General features: G+C 41.9%; 2 protein-coding genes across 3 annotated transcripts; one reads left to right on the plus strand and one right to left on the minus strand.

The window, feature by feature from the left end:
- The first annotated feature begins 1695 nt into the window (after positions 1–1695).
- Positions 1696–13799, plus strand: EIF2AK1 (eukaryotic translation initiation factor 2 alpha kinase 1). The gene is made up of 15 exons (XM_071760435.1): positions 1696–2365; positions 2844–3002; positions 4184–4320; positions 5081–5112; positions 5543–5642; positions 6301–6381; positions 6739–6856; positions 7801–7852; positions 8502–8871; positions 9891–10002; positions 11574–11680; positions 12206–12326; positions 12466–12545; positions 12893–13126; positions 13595–13799. Exons 1-15 carry the CDS (start codon positions 1696–1698, stop codon positions 13715–13717), a joined length of 2496 nt encoding a protein of 831 aa, XP_071616536.1. The 3' UTR covers positions 13718–13799.
- A 215-nt stretch (positions 13800–14014) lies between these two features.
- Positions 14015–17795, minus strand: AIMP2 (aminoacyl tRNA synthetase complex interacting multifunctional protein 2). Of its 2 annotated transcripts, none has more exons than XM_071760432.1 (4): positions 17607–17795; positions 15772–15978; positions 15025–15256; positions 14015–14529 (listed from the first exon to the last, which is right to left on the minus strand). In XM_071760432.1, exons 1-4 carry the CDS (start codon positions 17736–17738, stop codon positions 14144–14146), a joined length of 957 nt encoding a protein of 318 aa, XP_071616533.1. In that variant the 5' UTR covers positions 17739–17795; the 3' UTR covers positions 14015–14143. The 2 variants fall into 2 exon arrangements, with proteins under 2 accessions (XP_071616533.1, XP_071616534.1); XM_071760433.1 differs by having other exon boundaries at positions 15772–15974; positions 17607–17748.
- Between the last annotated feature and the right edge of the window lie 86 nt (positions 17796–17881).

Here is a 17881-nt window from a genome sequence, read left to right on the forward strand (position 1 = left end):
TGACCAAAAACACAATTAAGACTTAAGTAAAAGGCAAACAGAAGGATATTATCACAAAAATCTTTTGAGTGTTATCTTGACCAACAGGAGACGTGTTATGTATTTTTTTATTTATTTTTGACAAGTGAGGGGTACAGCTACTTTGCTTCCACTTGGAGTTTTGCATCAGCATTGCTTAGATTGTTTCCAGCAGTGTCCTCACAAAACACATCAGTTAGGATGTGAATCTAAATATTTATATTTCATCTCCACTTTGCATACAATAAATCAGAGCTCAGGAAGTTTTTATACACTATCCCATTCACAAAACTGTGTTTAACCAGGGAGTAGAGATGATGCATTTACAAAACAAACATTTTCAGCAACACTGAAGTATCTTGGTAAGAATAAAGAGTAACTGTGGAGAACTACTCCAGCACAGATATGAAGACCGGGCACATTTGCATCGCTAAATCCCAAACTACACTTCCACACTGCACCTCTACAGGCAAGCGAGCAAGAGAAATAAAAGGAAATGAGGAAACACCGCGAACACGCACGCACGCCGCGCTAGTTTTACTTTCATTAAAAAATAATCCATCCAGGAAACGCGAAATTAATGATCACTTCACCTTTCATGGCAAGTCAGTGATGCAGGTGAGGTGCAGGGTAACCCTTCCCGCTCCCTGACCGCCCAGTTCCCCAGCGCAGCCGCTACTCCCGGCGGCACCGAGCCGGACCTTTCCGCATCCCGTACCCGCCGGACCATCCCGCACGCCAGCCCCGCGGCTCCCGGCCCCGCTGGGGGCAGTCCCGGCACCGGGCTGCTCCGCCTCCGAGCCCGCCCTCCCCGCCCCAGCTTCACCTTTCCGGGCCCGAGCCCGCGTCCGCGCCTCACAGTCCGGGGACAGGAGTGCGTCTGGCATCGCCCAGCGGCGACTCCGTGCCCATGGCAACGCGGCGGGGTGGGGGGCGCGAAGGGTGACGAGCAGAACCCGAACAGAACCCGAACCCGAACCGAACCCGAAAGGAACCCCACCCCGCGAGCGGGAGGCGGCGGCGCTGCAGGCAGCAACGCCGCGGGACTCGAGGCAGGGGGATGCCGACCGCTCTCCCGCCGGCAGCGGGACGCGGGGAAGCAACGCCGGGTGCCCGGTCCAGCAGAAGCAGAAGAGGGAGAGGGAGAGGCAGGCGGCGGGCGGGCGCCGGAGGGAACCCGGCGCGGAACGGAGGAGGCGGGCGCGGAGGCATCGTGCCGCGCACCGCCACCGCCCGCAGCGCCGGGAGTGGGCCGGTCCCGCCGGCCCAGGGGGTGGTGGCGGTGGCGGGGCTGGGTCCCTCCGCCGCGTGCTGGGGACGGCGCCCCGCCCCGCCCGGGGGTCCCACCCCCTCCGGCTGCCCGCCAGCCAGGAGGGCAGCGGCCGAGTGCCCGGCCGGCGCCCCGGCGGGCTGGGCTGGGCTGAGCCGGCTGCTCCCGCCGATCGCTTTCCCTTCCCTTTCCCGGGCCGGCCCCTCCCCGCCGGCCCATTGATTTCCAGGCAGGGAAATGCACGCGGTGCTGCCGGGCTGTGCCAGGCCGCCGCCAGGCCTGACTCTCCCCCCCAGCCCCATTACCTGGCTCGGCCCCGCTTGACTCGGCGCTGCCGGGTCCCCCTCGCCGCAGCCCCCGCCTCAGCCCGGCCCGCTCCGCCTACTGTTACAGCCCGTCGGGGAACAATGACGTCCCTCCGCCGGCCTCTTGCATCCGGGGCCCGGCGCCGGCCGGGCAAGCGGGCGGGGGGAGGAAAGGAGGCGGCGGCGGCGGCGGGGGGGAGAAGCGAGCTCCTCCGGGTCACACGGGGACCAGGCCCGCCCCTGTGCCGCTGCCGGGAGCCGCTAGAGGGGGCTCGGCGACCCCCGGTCAGGGCGAGGGGCCGAGGACGTAGTGGCGACGGAATTCCCTCGGTGCTGAGGGGGCTGCGCGGGCCTGAGGATTCCCGCCGGGCGCTTTGCGGGCGATGCAGGGAGCCGCAGCCCCTCACGGAGGTAAGGGGTCTCTGCCGGACCCTCTGTGCTAGGGGACGCCACAGCTTCCCGCCACGAAGCTTCGGTACGAGCCGTTTCCTCGGCCGTAGCCTTCCCGCCCGTTCTTGCCTTCCGGGCCCTATTTACCCTCTCCGGTTTATTTCTCCAGTTAATGTTTTATTGCCCGGCGCTCAACGAGCGGCCATAAACGCTGGCCCGGCCCCCGGCACCGCCTACCGGGAGGCGGGCAGACCCCACTCGGCCGGCGGGAGCGGAGGCCGGGACCCCAGCGCCCGGCATGTGGTGGGGATGGCTGCGTCCTCCCGTGGGCCGCCGCTTGCCATCGAGTTCCCTCAGGAGAGCCCGGAGCCGCGTTTTGACGGTAAGCGGGGATCATGAGGCCCTCCCTGTCCTCTGAGGGAGGTTTGGGCGATCAGGGAGTGACGGTCGCTTCCCGTAGGTGACCGCAGGATCTGCGGCCACCCCCACATCCCCCCCCCACGGTTGGCAGGGTGGGGAGGAGGCCAGAGCCGCTGGCCGCGGCTTCGTAGCCTCCGGCAAGCGGCAGCCGCGGGGGTGATGCAAGAGCGGGCACGCCCTGGGCAGGGTGCACCATACCCTGAGGCCGCTGTGGGGGCTCCCTCGCCCTTCGGGAGAGCCTTGGCCTCTCGGGTGGGCATTTTTTCTTATGCGTTAATGAAAATTATGTATAATTAAGTTTCTCGCTCAGTTCGTGTGGTAAGCTCTTCATGAGCCAGGGTTTTGTTGAGGCTGTGGGGGTTTGTATGTGTTTTTGATGTTGTGGTAAATAGGCATATAGTGAGACCTAAATCCTTTTGGTCTGACTGTCCTTTTTGCAGAGTCTGATGTGCCAGAGGAGCTGAGAGTTGCAAATGGGTCTCAAAAGTTTGTGAATTTCACTTCAACCATCCAAAACCAGCTGCTGCTTGCATCACTGCTGGAGCATCTCTGCCATATGTACACACACAACCCTGTTCATTCAAGGTGTTTGTTCCGAAGTTAGTAAAAGCAGTTTTTTCCTTTATCTTATATGTCTGTTTATTGTAAACTATAAATCTATACCATTCTTCTGTGCAGAATTACAGCATGATATCAGTACAAAGCTATACTTTGAGAACAGAATTAATATCCTGAATATTTGAAAATATCAAGGGCAAAAAAAGAAAAAAAACTGCTAAATTTTCTTCTTCTGTGAGAGGAACAAAAAATCGCGCAACCAACCTGGGCATCTGGAAGCTGCTTTGCTTCCCAGTGTATTTCTATGGAAATGTACTTCTGTGGAAAATTATGTTCCTCCCTTGGTATAGTTTAAACCAGTTTGCCAAGGGGGGTAAGTCTGATGAATAAAAGAAAAACATAGTTAATAGTATGTGTTTTGTGGGTTTGGCTGGTATACTCATGTTGGCAAGTGTGGTGGTTACCACTTTTCTGGTGTGTCTAATTGTGTCCATAAAGCTTGTGTAGTAAAATTCCCAATTCCTTATGGGTTCATATTCAGTAAGTTTAATCTCCTTCAAATAACAAAGAGGCTGATTTTTAAAATATTGGTGCCAAAATAAACCACCTTAACAAGCATGTTTCTTTTAAGGCTTTGGAACTCTAACTTTTAAGTACATTTTTGTAGCAGTTTCGGAGTTGCATCCATCTCCAGTATTTCTTAGGCTTTTCTCTGCCACAGTGTTGTTTTACTCAGCTGAGAGTGCTTTGTCAGGGATGGAAGGGAGTGAGTTAATTCTTTACTATGAGTATGTGCACGAATGCGTGAGTTTGTGAATTAGAAAATATTGACATTACCACTTCTCTTTATAAATATGTCCTCAAAATTGTGAACATTTTCCCTTTTCGCTGATCAAAATGAGTCCAGGGGTAGCAAGTAGGTGAATGGGTGGATGTTTGTATCATCCATCTGCTGCAATAATGAAGAAGAGGAGATGCAGTTGTGGCCATGAAGGGCATGGCAAACTGTATTATGGAAAGGGATTCCCACAGAGCAGCTCCAGTTTGGATTTAGTTTTTATTGCTAAAAGTATGAGAGATAGCATTGGAGTAGGAGATACTGTTCAGTTTTTCAGATGTGCTCCCTTTCAAATAAAGATTCTCATTTTAAAAAACAACAGCTACTTACATGGTGTTACAGCAGGCTTTGTATAATGTGACCTTTCTCTGTTCCTTTGTGCAGTACTTCGTCAGGCTTTTACAAGGACAGGGTTGCTCTCCCCTTTTGCCTTCTGTGATGAATTTAGTACTGTAAGACTGCAGCACAATAGAGCCATTACTGAACTAATGAAGGCAGCTAATCGACAAATACTTAATGGGGTAAGCCTTGCTAAATGTCTTTAGCAACCTCTGCATCAAGGAATTAACACATCCTTGCCTCCAAAGATGCTTTTGTTTGGGGGTTTTTTTAATACTCAATATGGGTTTTATTAATAATTATACAAGAGGTGCTCCCATTCTGCCTTAGCTTTTTGGGATGGCATGTTTTTGAAGCAGCTATGGCACTAAAGCTTTTGAAGCCAGCAAAAGTTGTTCCTTATTAAATAATAATTACATTTTTTTAAGTTTAAGAAACACTTATAAACACAAGCAAGTTTTTTTTAGTATGGCTACAGCTTCTTTTGACAATGGGCAGACATCAGTTTTTAGTTTTTAACTGTTCCAGATGATTACATTAACACCCTCATATTTGTATTCGTGGAGGGCATAATTTCTATACTGTGCAATGTGCTTCAGGCTGAATCAGACAGTTTGCTTATCTCACTGCTTGAACTAAGCTAGTTAATTTTGTCTGAAGCACATTTTAGAGCCCTCATTTTATCCTGTTTGCTAGCAGAGCTCAAAAAGGGCAGTAATCTGTCCAGCAGAGATATGTTAGTAGATTACTGGTGGTAATGGTGATAATAATACTTCAATTTGGTGGAGCTCTCTGCAGAATGAATAGCTATCAGTAACCTCATTTTCTTCTAAGAACATAGTGGTAGTTTCCATTTAGGTTAGCTGTCTGTACCAATTGCATGGTAGACTTGTTATTCTGTATCATGTATTTTTATGTTGAATTTTGTTGTGTTTTTTACAGGAACTTGCTAATGGAGATTCTCATGCAATTGGGTATGTATTCAAAGCGTTAAACTTAACTACCTCCCTAAAGTTTTGTGCTCCATTCTGAGTTGTATTAATATTACTTTTCATGTTTTGACTCTGAAGAAAAAAAAAATAATTTCTCCAAACTTTCCTAATGATCTGATAAAAATTGCTTCTTCAGTACAGTTGTCATGGTTAGTGCCACTCTTCAGTAAAACAAGATTTATCAGTCATGAACTTATGAATTCCCTTAACACAGAAAGTATGTTTGTGGCACATGTGCATGGTGTTGCAGTCTGCTGATTTTCTGTATTCACTACGGTAACGTCAAAAGATTTTCTTTTTTTTTCATAATATGAATAGTATTTCTGTTTATAGGCTGTGTACACCTGTAGCCTCCATAGTACCTTACTTGTATTTGTAATTGGGCTTAACGTAGTCTTACTTTTTTGATTAGGGAAAAAGAAGTTCTCTTTGAAGCCCAGACTTCACGATACTTGAATGAGTTTGATGAGATTGCAAGGCTAGGAAAAGGAGGATATGGTAAAGTATACAAGGTATTCTTTACCTTTCACTTACAATTGATCAGATTGCATCTAGTTTTTCTTGGAAATTATTTGTTTTTGGAAAGCTGCTGGTTTGTGGCTTCTCTTTTCTGTTTGTCAAATCAGGCCATGTTTTACTTTATGTATTTGACCCTTTTTAAAGTGAATAAAAAGTCTATTTCTCATGCAGAGTATTGTGATACATTGACTGAAGACAGACACAGGAACTGAATATTCTTCACACCCCAATGTTCCAGCTGTGGCTGCGAGAAATAAAACACAGCCTTAAAACTGTCCTACCCAGTGTCAAATTGTATTAAATACTTGCAGTGTATGGCCAGCCAAAGGTTCCCCATGTGGTATGTGCCATATGTATGTGACAGCTGTGGTGTCACAGATTGAGAACCTGTTTAAGCAGTTATCAGGACCAGCAGCATTTTTGTAGCTCTAAAGCAGTGTCTGTCTTGCAGATTGGATTTTATGTTTGCAGTCTGGAAAGAAGGCAAAAGCAAAGTACCCTTGCCTTAGGCAGCTTGGGGCTTGATCCCAGCTTCGTTCTCTGATATGAGTGAGACTTTATTTTTAGAAAATACTTGGTTCTAAAGGATTTAATAATTCATTAATTTTAAAAAGTTAACATCTAATTTTGTTCTGTTGCAATTGTTTTCAGGTCAGAAACAAGTTAGACGGTCAGTTCTATGCTATTAAAAAAATTAACATTAAGAAGGCTACAAGAAGAGATTGCATGAAGGTATTCATTTTTCTGTATTTTGTCTGTGGTTTAACTCCATGTCTGCTGTTATGATATTTCTCCAAACATGAAAAATGTTAATACATTTTTGTGCTTTCTGAGTCTCTAAAGATTTGACCCTTTCAATAGATAGTATTTAAAGTATTTAAGTGCATTAAAAGAAGCTTGTTGTTAACTTTAATGTGGTCACCCCTGCAACTATGAAAATCATCATTGCTTTTAAAGCTTCCCAATTTTCTCCCCTACTGTCATAGTTTTATCCATTCTTTCTCTGTCAGGAACCCTTATATTTGTTATCTTTGGGGTTTACCAGGCACTCAAACACAGACCAATCAGTTTCCTTTCTGGTCTTTTTAGGTGCTACGAGAAGTTAAAGTGCTGGCTGGGCTGCAGCATCCTAACGTTGTAGGTTATCACACTGCTTGGATGGAGCAAGTTCAGACAGCACGCCCAAAAGGAAAGTGCAGCATGTTGTGTTGCTCTGGCTTTCATCCTGCTTAGAACCTCTGTATTGTTACTTGCAGGAGAGTATTATTTCTCTGATAAAGTAACTTTTTTACCTCCTAAAAACAACCAAAAGCAAGCAAACTGCAGGTGACGACAAGGTCTTCGTATCTTTCTGTGCACTTCAGTCTTCTGCCTAATGACTACTACTTAATTATCAGCTTGAAACTCTGAAAGTATTGGCTTCAATTCTAGTAATATTTGAGAAAGATTTTAAAGTTGTGTGAAATTCAGTCAAGTGCAATGAAAACCTTTTAACTCAAAAAAGTAGTGAGTTGACGAGGACGAGAATGAATACTAGGGATGAGCCACCTCAGATGTTGGGGGGAAAAGAGATGAATAAAGGGAAAACCCCACAAATTTGCTACCATGTCTTGAGGTCTCCTATAGTACTTCTAGGTTAGGTCCTGTGATACTTAATGGTTTTCCTTGGCTTACAAGATTGGTGTTTCATGCTTGCTTCTGTGTGCTAAAGCCAACTTTTTTTTCCACATAAATACACAATTTTAATGAAAAGTATTTTCAAAATATCAAGTGTCTTTAAAATGGCAGCAGGGTAATGTCAGGGGTGGTGCCTCGCTTCTTTAGCTGTGTAGGGTCTTGTACATTATAAGCCCTAATTTTGAACGGGCCAACTTCTTAAATGTGAAATCTGGGTCAGTAGCTGTGAGAGTTCAGTACAAGCCTGTTAGCTGCACCACATGAATGTTCTTCTAATTTAAAGAAAACTTAAAAACATACCAGGGTTGTCTTGTAGATTAACAGGCACCTTTTGCAGCAGTAGAAATAGAGCAAAATATATCTACAGGTAATGAAGATAAATTTAGTAAGATTCTCCATGTTAAATGTTATTTTATAGAAAATATGTGCATGCTTTGTTTTGTAAAATACCATGTTTATCTTTTTATCCAATAGGTAAAACAATAATGGAGTTGCAGCCGTTATCTTTGGAGCAAGAGAGTAGCAAGTAAGTATTACAAATCTCAGTGATAACATTTATTTGGCTTTAACCTAAGGTGTGTTTTCAAGGTATATTAAAACAGAATTCAGCCTATATTGCACAAGTGTAATTTGCTTCCAAACTGTAACAAAAAAAAAAGTCTTAATTGTGCTTTCATAGTTTCCCTTCTGATTGCATAAGCTGAAGAATATTCCTGAACATTTCTGCCTTCTTTGGATCTCTTTTTCTGAGTGCCTGAGTGCTGGGGCTTCAAGTTTACTTAAAGTTCTGTGCCAGTCAGCAGCACTAATTAGTACTATGGAGTCGTATTAGAGCGATGGGTTCTTTCTGTTGATTAGCAAAAAAGGAAATAAGAGTCCTATGAGAAATAGTGTTAACTTCCTAGGGTTAAAGGAATGGAGATAGATCATATCTGTGTCCAGTGAATGCTGTGACCTAGGACTGTAAGTATCTGTGAGCTTTCTGGATCAGCTGCCAGAAATCCCTGCTGGGCAAAGGTGTTACAAAAGTTGGAGCCTACATGGAATCTAAAGTTTTAATGGAGAAACAGCTGAAGTCTTACTCTGGAAAAAGCAAATAATAAATTCAGAATGGTGTATCACAAACGCATGGTATAAAACTGTGTACGTATTTTCTCTCCCTTTATTATTTTCAGTGATTACTGTCACATTGAGAGTGTGGAAAGTGACAGTTCAATCATCTTTGCTGACCTTACTTCACAAGAAAGGAAGTCCTGTGGTAGTACCAGTCTTGGAAATCCAGGCTGTGAATCAGTGCAGAATATGGATATAAGGAGTGATTTTACGAACAGCAGTAGTAAGGAGTGTGTGAAACCAAATAAATGTGAATTATCCAAAGAATTACAAGAAGAATCTGTAAGTAGTGTTAGCAGTAAATCAAATGATGTGAAAAATAATTCAGCATGGGGACCTCATTCTAGCCTGGATCAAGATGCTAGCACTGAAAGTAAGTCCTGCACTGAAGAATGCTCCAAGAATGACGTAGCTCTCTGTGGAGAGTTTGAGGTAAATACAGTTCTCTATAAATATAGTTATCAGCTGTCTAATTTAATGATGTTTGTAAATTGAAGGTTGTTAGACAGAGGAATGATTTATAATGATACATTCTAAAAAATGGAATTACTGTGATTAGAGCCAAAAATACAAACCATTTTTGCTAAATGAGTAAAACACCATTACAAGGAAGCTGATTGGAGAAGCTGGCAAAATTTAAATCATCTTGGGTCCTTTCAGAGTACCTACATGAACAAAAAGTACTACTCCTGAATAAAAAAAACCTGAAAATCTTCAGCACTCAGCAATGATGGGTAGTTCAGATATTACTGATCAGAATGTCTGGGTACGTAATGTGGTTCCTGTACAGTGGGTTTACATGTGAAAGAGAGAAGCAGGTTTGGGCAGGAAATCCTCTGGCCATGTTTCTAAAACTTCAATGGCATTCATACCACTGAAATATTTTGTGCAACACAGCCAACTCTAGAATGCTTCAACCTTTTGCTATTATTTGGAATAACATCTTGCAAGAAATCTGAGATTCTAAAGGTGTTAGCAAATTAACTACATTATCAGAAACTGAGTGTGACGTTAGGTATTTATATTCCATAGGTATTCCATATAAAGAGGTTGAAATTTTTTGCTATTTTGTATTAATTTACACTAATTTTCTAAGCCAGAATGTACCTCTGTCCTGTATGTCTAGAAACTTTTAAAGCCTTGATTTGAATATTAAGTAACATAATTATTAAGTAGCATAATACTATGTAGCTGTCTGTTTTGTTGGGTTTTATCATATAACAGTTGTTAAAATTTGAGGAACATCCAGCAAACCCCCACCCAAAATTATATAACATTTCTACTTCTCCTTGAATGCAGTAGATTAGAAATGCTGTATTTGATGTAATTGTGTTATCTAACTGGATTTTTAACTTAATACAGTTTGGGTTTTATTAACCTCAAAGAAAATAACTAAGGAAATGCTGCCTATATTACAATGGCAAAATTATGGACCATTATTTTTCTGTTAGGTGGAGTATTCTTTGATGCTTCATATACAAATGCAACTGTGTGAAATATCCTTGTGGGACTGGATTGTTGACCGTAATAAAAGATGCACTGAGAGAACAGAGGAAACATCCAGTAAGATTCATTACTGTCTTAAAAATTTTCTTACTCGTTACAAAGCTAATATTTCTTTTTTCCTAATTGGAAGCCCACTTGCCTGATTTTGTGTTCTACTTAGCAGCTTATAATAGGGATCTTCATTAGATTCTTTATTCACCCAATAAAATAGCAGCTAGTATTGGATTTTTGTATGACAGATGTTAGCAAAAGAGATTTAAGTGCTGAGTTTTTGACAGCTCTTCAGGAAAGAATCAATGTGTATGCCTGAGGCATGGCTGTTAACTGGAGAGATCTGTGCGTGGGCAATACTACTTGTTCAGAATAGAGTTTTTTATTGACAGAAACCACTTTTTCTCAGTAAGCTGTTTAAATAATTTACATTTTGCTTTGGTAGTAAGTCTTGCTGCTACAGAATAAAGGGCTTCACAGGCTAATCTATATTAATATAGATGTGTTTAAGACACATTACAACATACTTAAAAGCTTTTATATTTGTTCTTATGAATCAAAATTCCTACATAGACTAATTAGTCACTGGTAAAAAAAAAAGGCTAACATTTATTTTGTTTCAGGGGCCTGAGAATTTCTCATACCCTGATACCAAGCCATCTTCAGTGACTGTTGACATTTGGGAAAACAAGTCTAATGCTCTTAAAGAATTAGAGACATGTTCCTTTCTCTGGGGTGGTTGTTTTAAGAAAGCACATGTTTAACAGATTGTAAGACATCTACTGTATGATTAGTGTTTAATCTGAGTTTTTATCACTATTAGGATAACTCTATTGTTCTCTTCAGTTATGGAGTCAGATTTACCCACTGACTTCCACTTGTCTCTCCTATAATCATAGTCTTTTAGCTATCCAAAGATGAAAGATAAGGTTCCTGGTCAGGGACTGATAGGATTAGTAGGGCATTTGACCTCAAAACCTTATTTTTACATATTTTCATAGGCAACAGAATAGGAAAGATGAATGGTATCATAGGTTAGACATTAAGAAAGAGACCCAAGGAGGAGTAAGTAAGTGTTCAGTGTGGCTACAAACATTTTAGATCTCTGGGTCATTAGAGAAGGAAGACAGTATAGTTCAATAAAACAAAAATGTGGGAGATGGTAACATTGAGATCATAAATTTACCTAGGACAGCTGCAGCCAAAGGAAATTTGGGAATTTCAGAGGGTAGCACAAAGACAGAAGGATTAAAGAATGGTGCAAATCAGTACAGAAAACATATCATGTGAATTAGTATGATTTTATCAGAAACTAATCATTCTAATTCAGCCCTTGCATGGAAATAAAGAGTTTGTTAAATTCATAATCAAATAACAATCTGATGGGGCTTGGAGGAATCTTTTTAGGTAGACATATGTTTGTGTTCTCTAAACTTTCCTTTTGGAATTTTGATATTAGTAACTTTTTGCCGTTTCAAAAAGACTATCTCAGGAGAAGCATGGGAAATTAATTTTTTTAAACTATGCTCATTCTGTTAAAAATTTCTTCTACATCATAAAGAATTCAACAAGGCACCATAAATTCAGATAACATAGTAAAATAAGCTAAAATAATTTAGATTTTAAATTGTTTTAAGGTCCATATCATCTTGTGGATGTCCACTGGACCATGAAAATTTTTCAAGAGTTATTAGAAGGAGTATGCTATATCCACAGCATGGGAGTGATGCATCGAGACATTAAAGTAAGTTCATTGAATTATTACTTGAGGTTGAAGAAAACAAAGAGCTTATGTTTAACTTAATAGTTAAATTTGAGATGACCTGGGCTCTTAAGAATTTATCTGTTACATATGAAAAAATACATTGTCTCCTCTATACCAGAACCATACTTTCTTTCAGCATAGTACTCAATGACATTGACTTACAAGTGAATAATGATTTAGCAGCCCAGAAAGCCAGTCATATCCTGGGCTGCATGAAGTATGGCCAGTGGGTCAAAGGAGATTCTCCCCTCCAGTCTCATGGGACTAAAACTTTTGTTTTTCCTCCTCTGCTTTTTTCCCTAGATACTTCATATGTTGTATTTCTGCCCAAATTATGTTGCTAACACGTAATTTAGTATCAGCTGTGACTTTTTTCTAATGGAAGTGTTAAATAATTCCTGTCTTACGCCTCTGAAATGCTGGATTTTACAAACTTTGAAACGGCTGAAATGTCAGTTTTTTATATAGATAGATATATTAGGTTTTATACTTTCTTGTTTGTAGCCCAGAAATATCTTTCTACATGGATTGGATCGTCATGTAAAAATAGGAGACTTTGGATTAGCCTGCAAAGACCTTCTTTTGGATGATAGAGAGCAGTGGTTTAGGACAGAAAGGATAAAAGGTAAGAGAAGAAACCTTAATGGGCAATGGGCTTCAGCATTTAAGTTTTTATGATGTTAAAACCATTAACTATTACATTCTTAAGTAAATTGTTAACAATGTAACACTAGCTGAGTGAGTCTAAAATTGCCTTTTTAAAGGACTGACACACACCTCAGGAGTTGGGACTTGCCTCTATGCCTCACCAGAACAATTGCAGGGATCTCACTATGATTTCAAGGTAGGGAGCATTTTGTTTTGCTTTTAACACTTGGTGATAGATAATAGGAATAAAACAAGTCTTTCAGTAGGTAAATACATAATATTTAATCATTATTCCTCTCACTGTTTCTTCTAGTGTTTTTGTTGAAATGTGAATTTAAACCTTGCTACTAATGCAAAAGTTGTGTTTCTCTTGAGGGAAGTATACAGATTTGAGTGTGTTCCTTTAGTATTGTCATAATATCTTTCATATCACAATGAAATGTCATTGTCATGAAGTGTCTTCATGACTTCTGAATGAGAAAAATCTAGTAACTCATTAAAAATAGCAGATACTCCAGAAGTTTGTCTTCACCCTGTTCCCAGTCAGACATGTACAGCATGGGTGTTATCCTGCTAGAACTATTCCAGCCATTTGGAACAGAAATGGAAAGAACAGAAGTCCTTACACATCTAAGGAAGGGCCAGATTCCTCATGCTTTCTACAGAAAATGGCCTATTCAAGCCAAGTATGTTAAACTCCTCATCAGTCAGAGATCTACAGAAAGACCAACTGCTGCTCAGCTTCGGGAAAGTGAACTATTTCATACCACAGAACATGTAAGTTACACCAATTACCTCCACTTCTACAGGATAAAAACAGGAAAAGAAAATCCCCAACCCCTTTAACTTTCCCTGCCTGGATTATGTTTTTTTTTAAAATGTTTTGTTTTGAAGGGGAGTATATGATTAAGACTTCCTTTTCTGCACTTTTACAGCACTGTATTCATGTTCTGGTGTCTTTGCAATGAGAGAAATGATTATTAAGTGTAGGGTAACATCATGAAGATTGGAGAGTTTGTTCATGTACAGCTTTAAAGTTTTTTTAGAAGTCAGAAAAACTTGTGAAGCTTTTCACCATCTCTGCACAACTTTATCGTTTTCTCTTTCCTTGCCCCACTTAAATTGTAGTATCAAATATGCAGGACAGCTGTGGTGCTGCAGAATGTGTAGACTGCAAACACATTCAAGTAGGTTACTAAGGCTTTATCCTTGCTTATATATAAATGATCTGACTTTCATTTTCAGGTTATTTCTAACCTACAACAGAAGGTGAGACAGCAAGAGGAAGAAATAGAAAAACTGAGAGAGAGAATAAAACTCCTTTCTGAAGAACAAGATACAAATATGAAGCTAGGTTCTCCTGTTTGAGTACAGGAAGAACTAACCTCTATTATATGCTAAGTTATATAAAAAATGTTTTCCTTTTTTCACATAAAAATATTTCAATGCATTTTTATTTTTCCTATCTGTTCTTTGAAGGCTTTCATCAGGTTCAGAGATCTCAAGTCAACAGAAAGGATTCATCTTGCACTTTAAACTGTGCTGAGGCTAACTTGTGTAAATAAGCTTTGTATTTGCACAGCAGTACTTAAGACACCTTATGATGATTAAGCAAATATACAAATCATGCATCAGTTTAAAAAAAGGAAGGTGACACTCCAAAGGTAGCTGTAATCTTTTTATTAATTTCAGAATTCTGTCCAACTGTAGTACTTGAAGACATCTCAGAAAGGACTTAAGCCACTACAGCAGGCATGAGGTGGAAGAAAATTACACATGATGAAGAGTAGAGGCTTACTTCAGTAGCTTCATTACTGAGCTGAAAGGTGCCAAGTTCTCACATGACCTCATCCATTTTTGCACATTGGCTGGGGCAGTGTTTGCACTGCCTGTCTGCTGTAGTGCAGACCATGCCACAATGTCTGCTACAGTGAGTTCATTTCCCACCAACCACGATGTCTTGCCCAGGGCTGCGTTCATAGAGCGCAAGACTGCTCCTTTTTCCTTACTGCTACCTTCTCTTAGCTGGAAGATGGCTGTATCAACCCAGCTGTCAATCAGAGTTGAAGTAACTGCATTGTACTTCTGGCCAAACAGGGAGAAGAGAAATCGAGCAATGTTCCCCTCTCCTTCAATAGGGCACATTGTTTGAATGCTAAACTTCATCTGGGGTTTTGGAACTGAAATTAAGAAAAGACGATAAGTAAATACCATAGGGTGGAAAAGTTAAACATAATGCTAATTCTATGACATATCTTATTTGTGATGCCAGTAACACAGTTAACGACATTAACTTGATGAACAATTTCCAGTTTTCTTTGTCTAAGTACTTAGGCTAAGGTAGGAAACTGGGATAAAGAGAGAATTTTTTGCAAACTTCAGCCCAGTCTCCCACCTGATTTCTATTCTAGCTAACTTACTTGTAGAAACTGAAAAGCACCTCTATTAAAAACATCCTGTAAATGTATTTTAATAGCAATATCCACAATCAAGAGTTTTCCCCCTCTGTTCCATCATTGTTCAGATATAAAAAGAGGAAAAATGTTATCAGCAATTCATATCCATCGTGTGTCAGCACGAAGACCTCAAAGCATCTGTTGTCAAGGTTTTATAGCACAAGTTTCATCTTCTCACCTATTCTAAAATATTGATCTACAAAGTAACTTCATTCTTACCATCCTTCCAGATAAGAGTAAAGCCCAACTGATATTCATGACGTGGTTGCTGCTTCATCTGCTCTCCAAAGCATTTCAGGAGGTTTTCTGGCACACTTTTGACTGATGAGTGTGTGTGAACAGCTGACAGAATTTTATAGCGTTCACAAAGGAGACTGTGCAGTACCAATAATGACAGTGGAGGTAGAGAAGGATTTGCATTGATTACAATATCTTTCAGGGCACCATAATCCTGAAAGTAAAACATTCAGCAGATCAAGACACATTCCAGATCAGAATCTGAAGTAGCAGAGTTTTCATATGACACCAAAATGTACATAGCCATGCATGTGTATATCTGAAATTCTAATGATGCTAAAGAAAAGGAATTCAAGTTTAGACATTCAAAACTTGTTTAAACATTTGAACATATTTCTTCCTCAACATACAATTCAAGCACATGAATGATGTAAATTCTAGGCCAACCTGAATCCAAAGTTAAAATTTCCAGTTGGTAACATAAAAGTAACCAACCATCAAAATTTTAAAGTTAAGCATTCCAGCTTGGAATTATATCCAAATGGGAATACATAGGACTTAGTGTTTATAAGCATTTGTAGCTACAATTTGGATGCACAAAATGAAATGTTCGTTGTAGGTTATTTGTAAGGATAAACAACTCATACAATGAGTTCTGATTGTCCTGGGTTTTAACCTGAACGTCTAAGAACAAGGAAAGTAGCAATGTATCTGCTCAACTAAACTTACCTTCCCAAGCATTAAATCTAAATCTGCTCCATTTGGTGTCAAAGGAGAACACTCAACAGTTTGAATGATATTAGTTACATCAAAATCAGCATCTGGGGTTTGTATCATTTTTGAGAGACCATCGACAGCACTCTTCAGTTCATACAAACGTTTGAGAATCTCTTCCTGACGGGATTCAAGTGCTTGAAGTGATGGGTCAACCTCTTCCTGTAGGAGAGAAAAAAACAAGTTCACAAATATTTGCTCAGCTCAGTGTCAAATTAGTTCACAGTTCATTTGACAGTGACATTAAGCACATTAAAATAACAAGAATGTCCTGAAACGTCATCATCTTATGTCTATCACTTGTCTCTTTTGCCTCTGTTGACTCAATAACCTGTCTCAGTCTCTGAAATCTTCCAGTTTATTTTTATAAGCCAGAAGCTACAGCAAACCCTATAATGTAGATCACAACTACAGAAACTTAAAGTTCTCCATGAAGCACTGAATTAAAACTTGTAAAAACAAAGTAACCCTGTCAGGATTCTCTTCAGCCCAGAAAAACAAACTGGTAAGAGTTTGTGTCCAGGCTGCAAAACAAACATTTTGACAATTCAAGTAGTTAAAGAAAAAATCCCTGCACACTTAGATGGATGGTGTGTTATATGAAATCACTCTCCAGTCATTCATTGTCATAAAACAATCATAAATTGTTGAGAAAAAAGGACCACAGGCTTTGCTACCTGTTAATTCATCTTTTTGCAATCTTACGCTTCTCTTACTTTACAATGCTGCCTAGATGAAATAAGCCTATAAACTTAAAATTATGATAAAGAAAAATCTTTATGTAGATAATCAATTTCTAAGCATCCTGAATGAAAATTAATGAAAACCAACCTATCAACCAAAGTCTTCATAACAAGCAAGGCATCCAAGTGAAATCTTCATCCCTGCTTACACAATATTCTCAAAATCAAGACCCAGAAACACCTCTTAAGTGACCATCACTTAGAAAATACAAATTCCATGAAAGAAAAACCACCCTTGGAAGATACTGGCAGTTAATATTTTGCTGTTGCAACAGGAGAGCATCTTAGCATTCCTGTGAAATTCCACCTGAAGTCTACTCATCAGCCTGGGTGAGGGTACATCATGTACTTGCTGATGTGATGGCATCGAGCTAAAAATGACCACAAGCAGCCTGGAAGAACTCAAAGCATTCCTGACGCTGGGAAGAGACTGAACTCGACTTGCTTAATGTAACACAGTACTTTGCATTTTTTCCTTACTTAAGAAAGAAGTGGCTGAGACTAGAAAAAGAGGGTGGGTAGCTGGTTAGTTCCTATCTCAGCAGCAGGAAAGAAAAGGCACCCGAGCTATGATGCAGCAGGGACACAGCTGCTGGGACACACCCGAGGGCTTGCAAGGCCTCAGCTCGGCTGAGTCCCCCAAATTTGGCCGTTTATAAGTGGAAGCTGAGAAAGAGAGCCCAGAAAAGCCAAGCTGAGAATTACCGAAGGCTTTAAATGTACGCGGAAATTCCTGAAAAAGCTGAGCTTATTTAACCCTCGAAAGAGCCAATGCTATGCGCGGAGGGACCCGCGCCCCCACTGCGAGCGGAGGCGGCGGATGGAGCGGGCCCTTCCCCCGAGATCCCGGCGCCGGATTCCTCTCCAACCCCCCGAAAGCAGCCCCGTCCGGAGCAGACACGCATTCCGCGTAGCCGGAGGTCGCTCCCCTGGGTTCCCCCAGCGCGACCCCGTGTCCACGGCCGAGACCGCCGGGGCGGGCACTGCGAGCCGCGGCCTGAGCACGCCTTGCTCCAGCCGGCCCGCCCTGCGCTCCCTCACTCCTACCTGCGGCGGCGGCGAGGCGGCGGGCGAGGGTCGGCGGTGGATGTTGGGCAGGCGGTACATGCAGGTGGGCAGCTGCTCCGCCAGCACCTCACCGCTGACCCTGGGGAAGGGCCGCACCTTGTACATGGGCATGGCGGCACCCGCCCGCCACACGCACCCGCTGCCGGACAGCCGGCGGGCCCGCCCACCCGCTGCTGCCATTGGGCCAGGCGGGAGAACAGCGCACAACTGACTCACCCGCCACCCAATGAGCGCTGGCGGCTGCCGCGCCGCCT

The sequence above is a fragment of the Heliangelus exortis genome, chromosome 17 (assembly GCF_036169615.1).
Source record: "Heliangelus exortis chromosome 17, bHelExo1.hap1, whole genome shotgun sequence".
NCBI classification, from domain to species: Eukaryota; Metazoa; Chordata; class Aves; order Apodiformes; family Trochilidae; genus Heliangelus; species Heliangelus exortis.

Bases quoted from the DNA above. Each gene is read 5' to 3' on its own strand.
- EIF2AK1 (XM_071760435.1), top strand. From the start codon at position 1,696: ATGACGTCCCTCCGCCGGCCTCTTGCATCCGGGGCCCGGCGCCGGCCG. The intron at 5,113-5,542 runs GTATGTATTCAA...TTTTTTGATTAG, and splicing joins GGAGATTCTCATGCAATTGG to GGAAAAAGAAGTTCTCTTTG. The intron at 6,857-7,800 runs GTTGCTCTGGCT...TTTATCCAATAG, and splicing joins AGGAAAGTGCAGCATGTTGT to GTAAAACAATAATGGAGTTG.
- AIMP2 (XM_071760432.1), bottom strand. From the start codon at position 17,738: ATGCCCATGTACAAGGTGCGGCCCTTCCCCAGGGTCAGCGGTGAGGTG. The intron at 15,257-15,771 runs GTAAGTTTAGTT...TTTTACTTTCAG, and splicing joins TAGATTTAATGCTTGGGAAG to GATTATGGTGCCCTGAAAGA. The intron at 14,530-15,024 runs GTAAGAATGAAG...TCTTAATTTCAG, and splicing joins TACTCTTATCTGGAAGGATG to TTCCAAAACCCCAGATGAAG.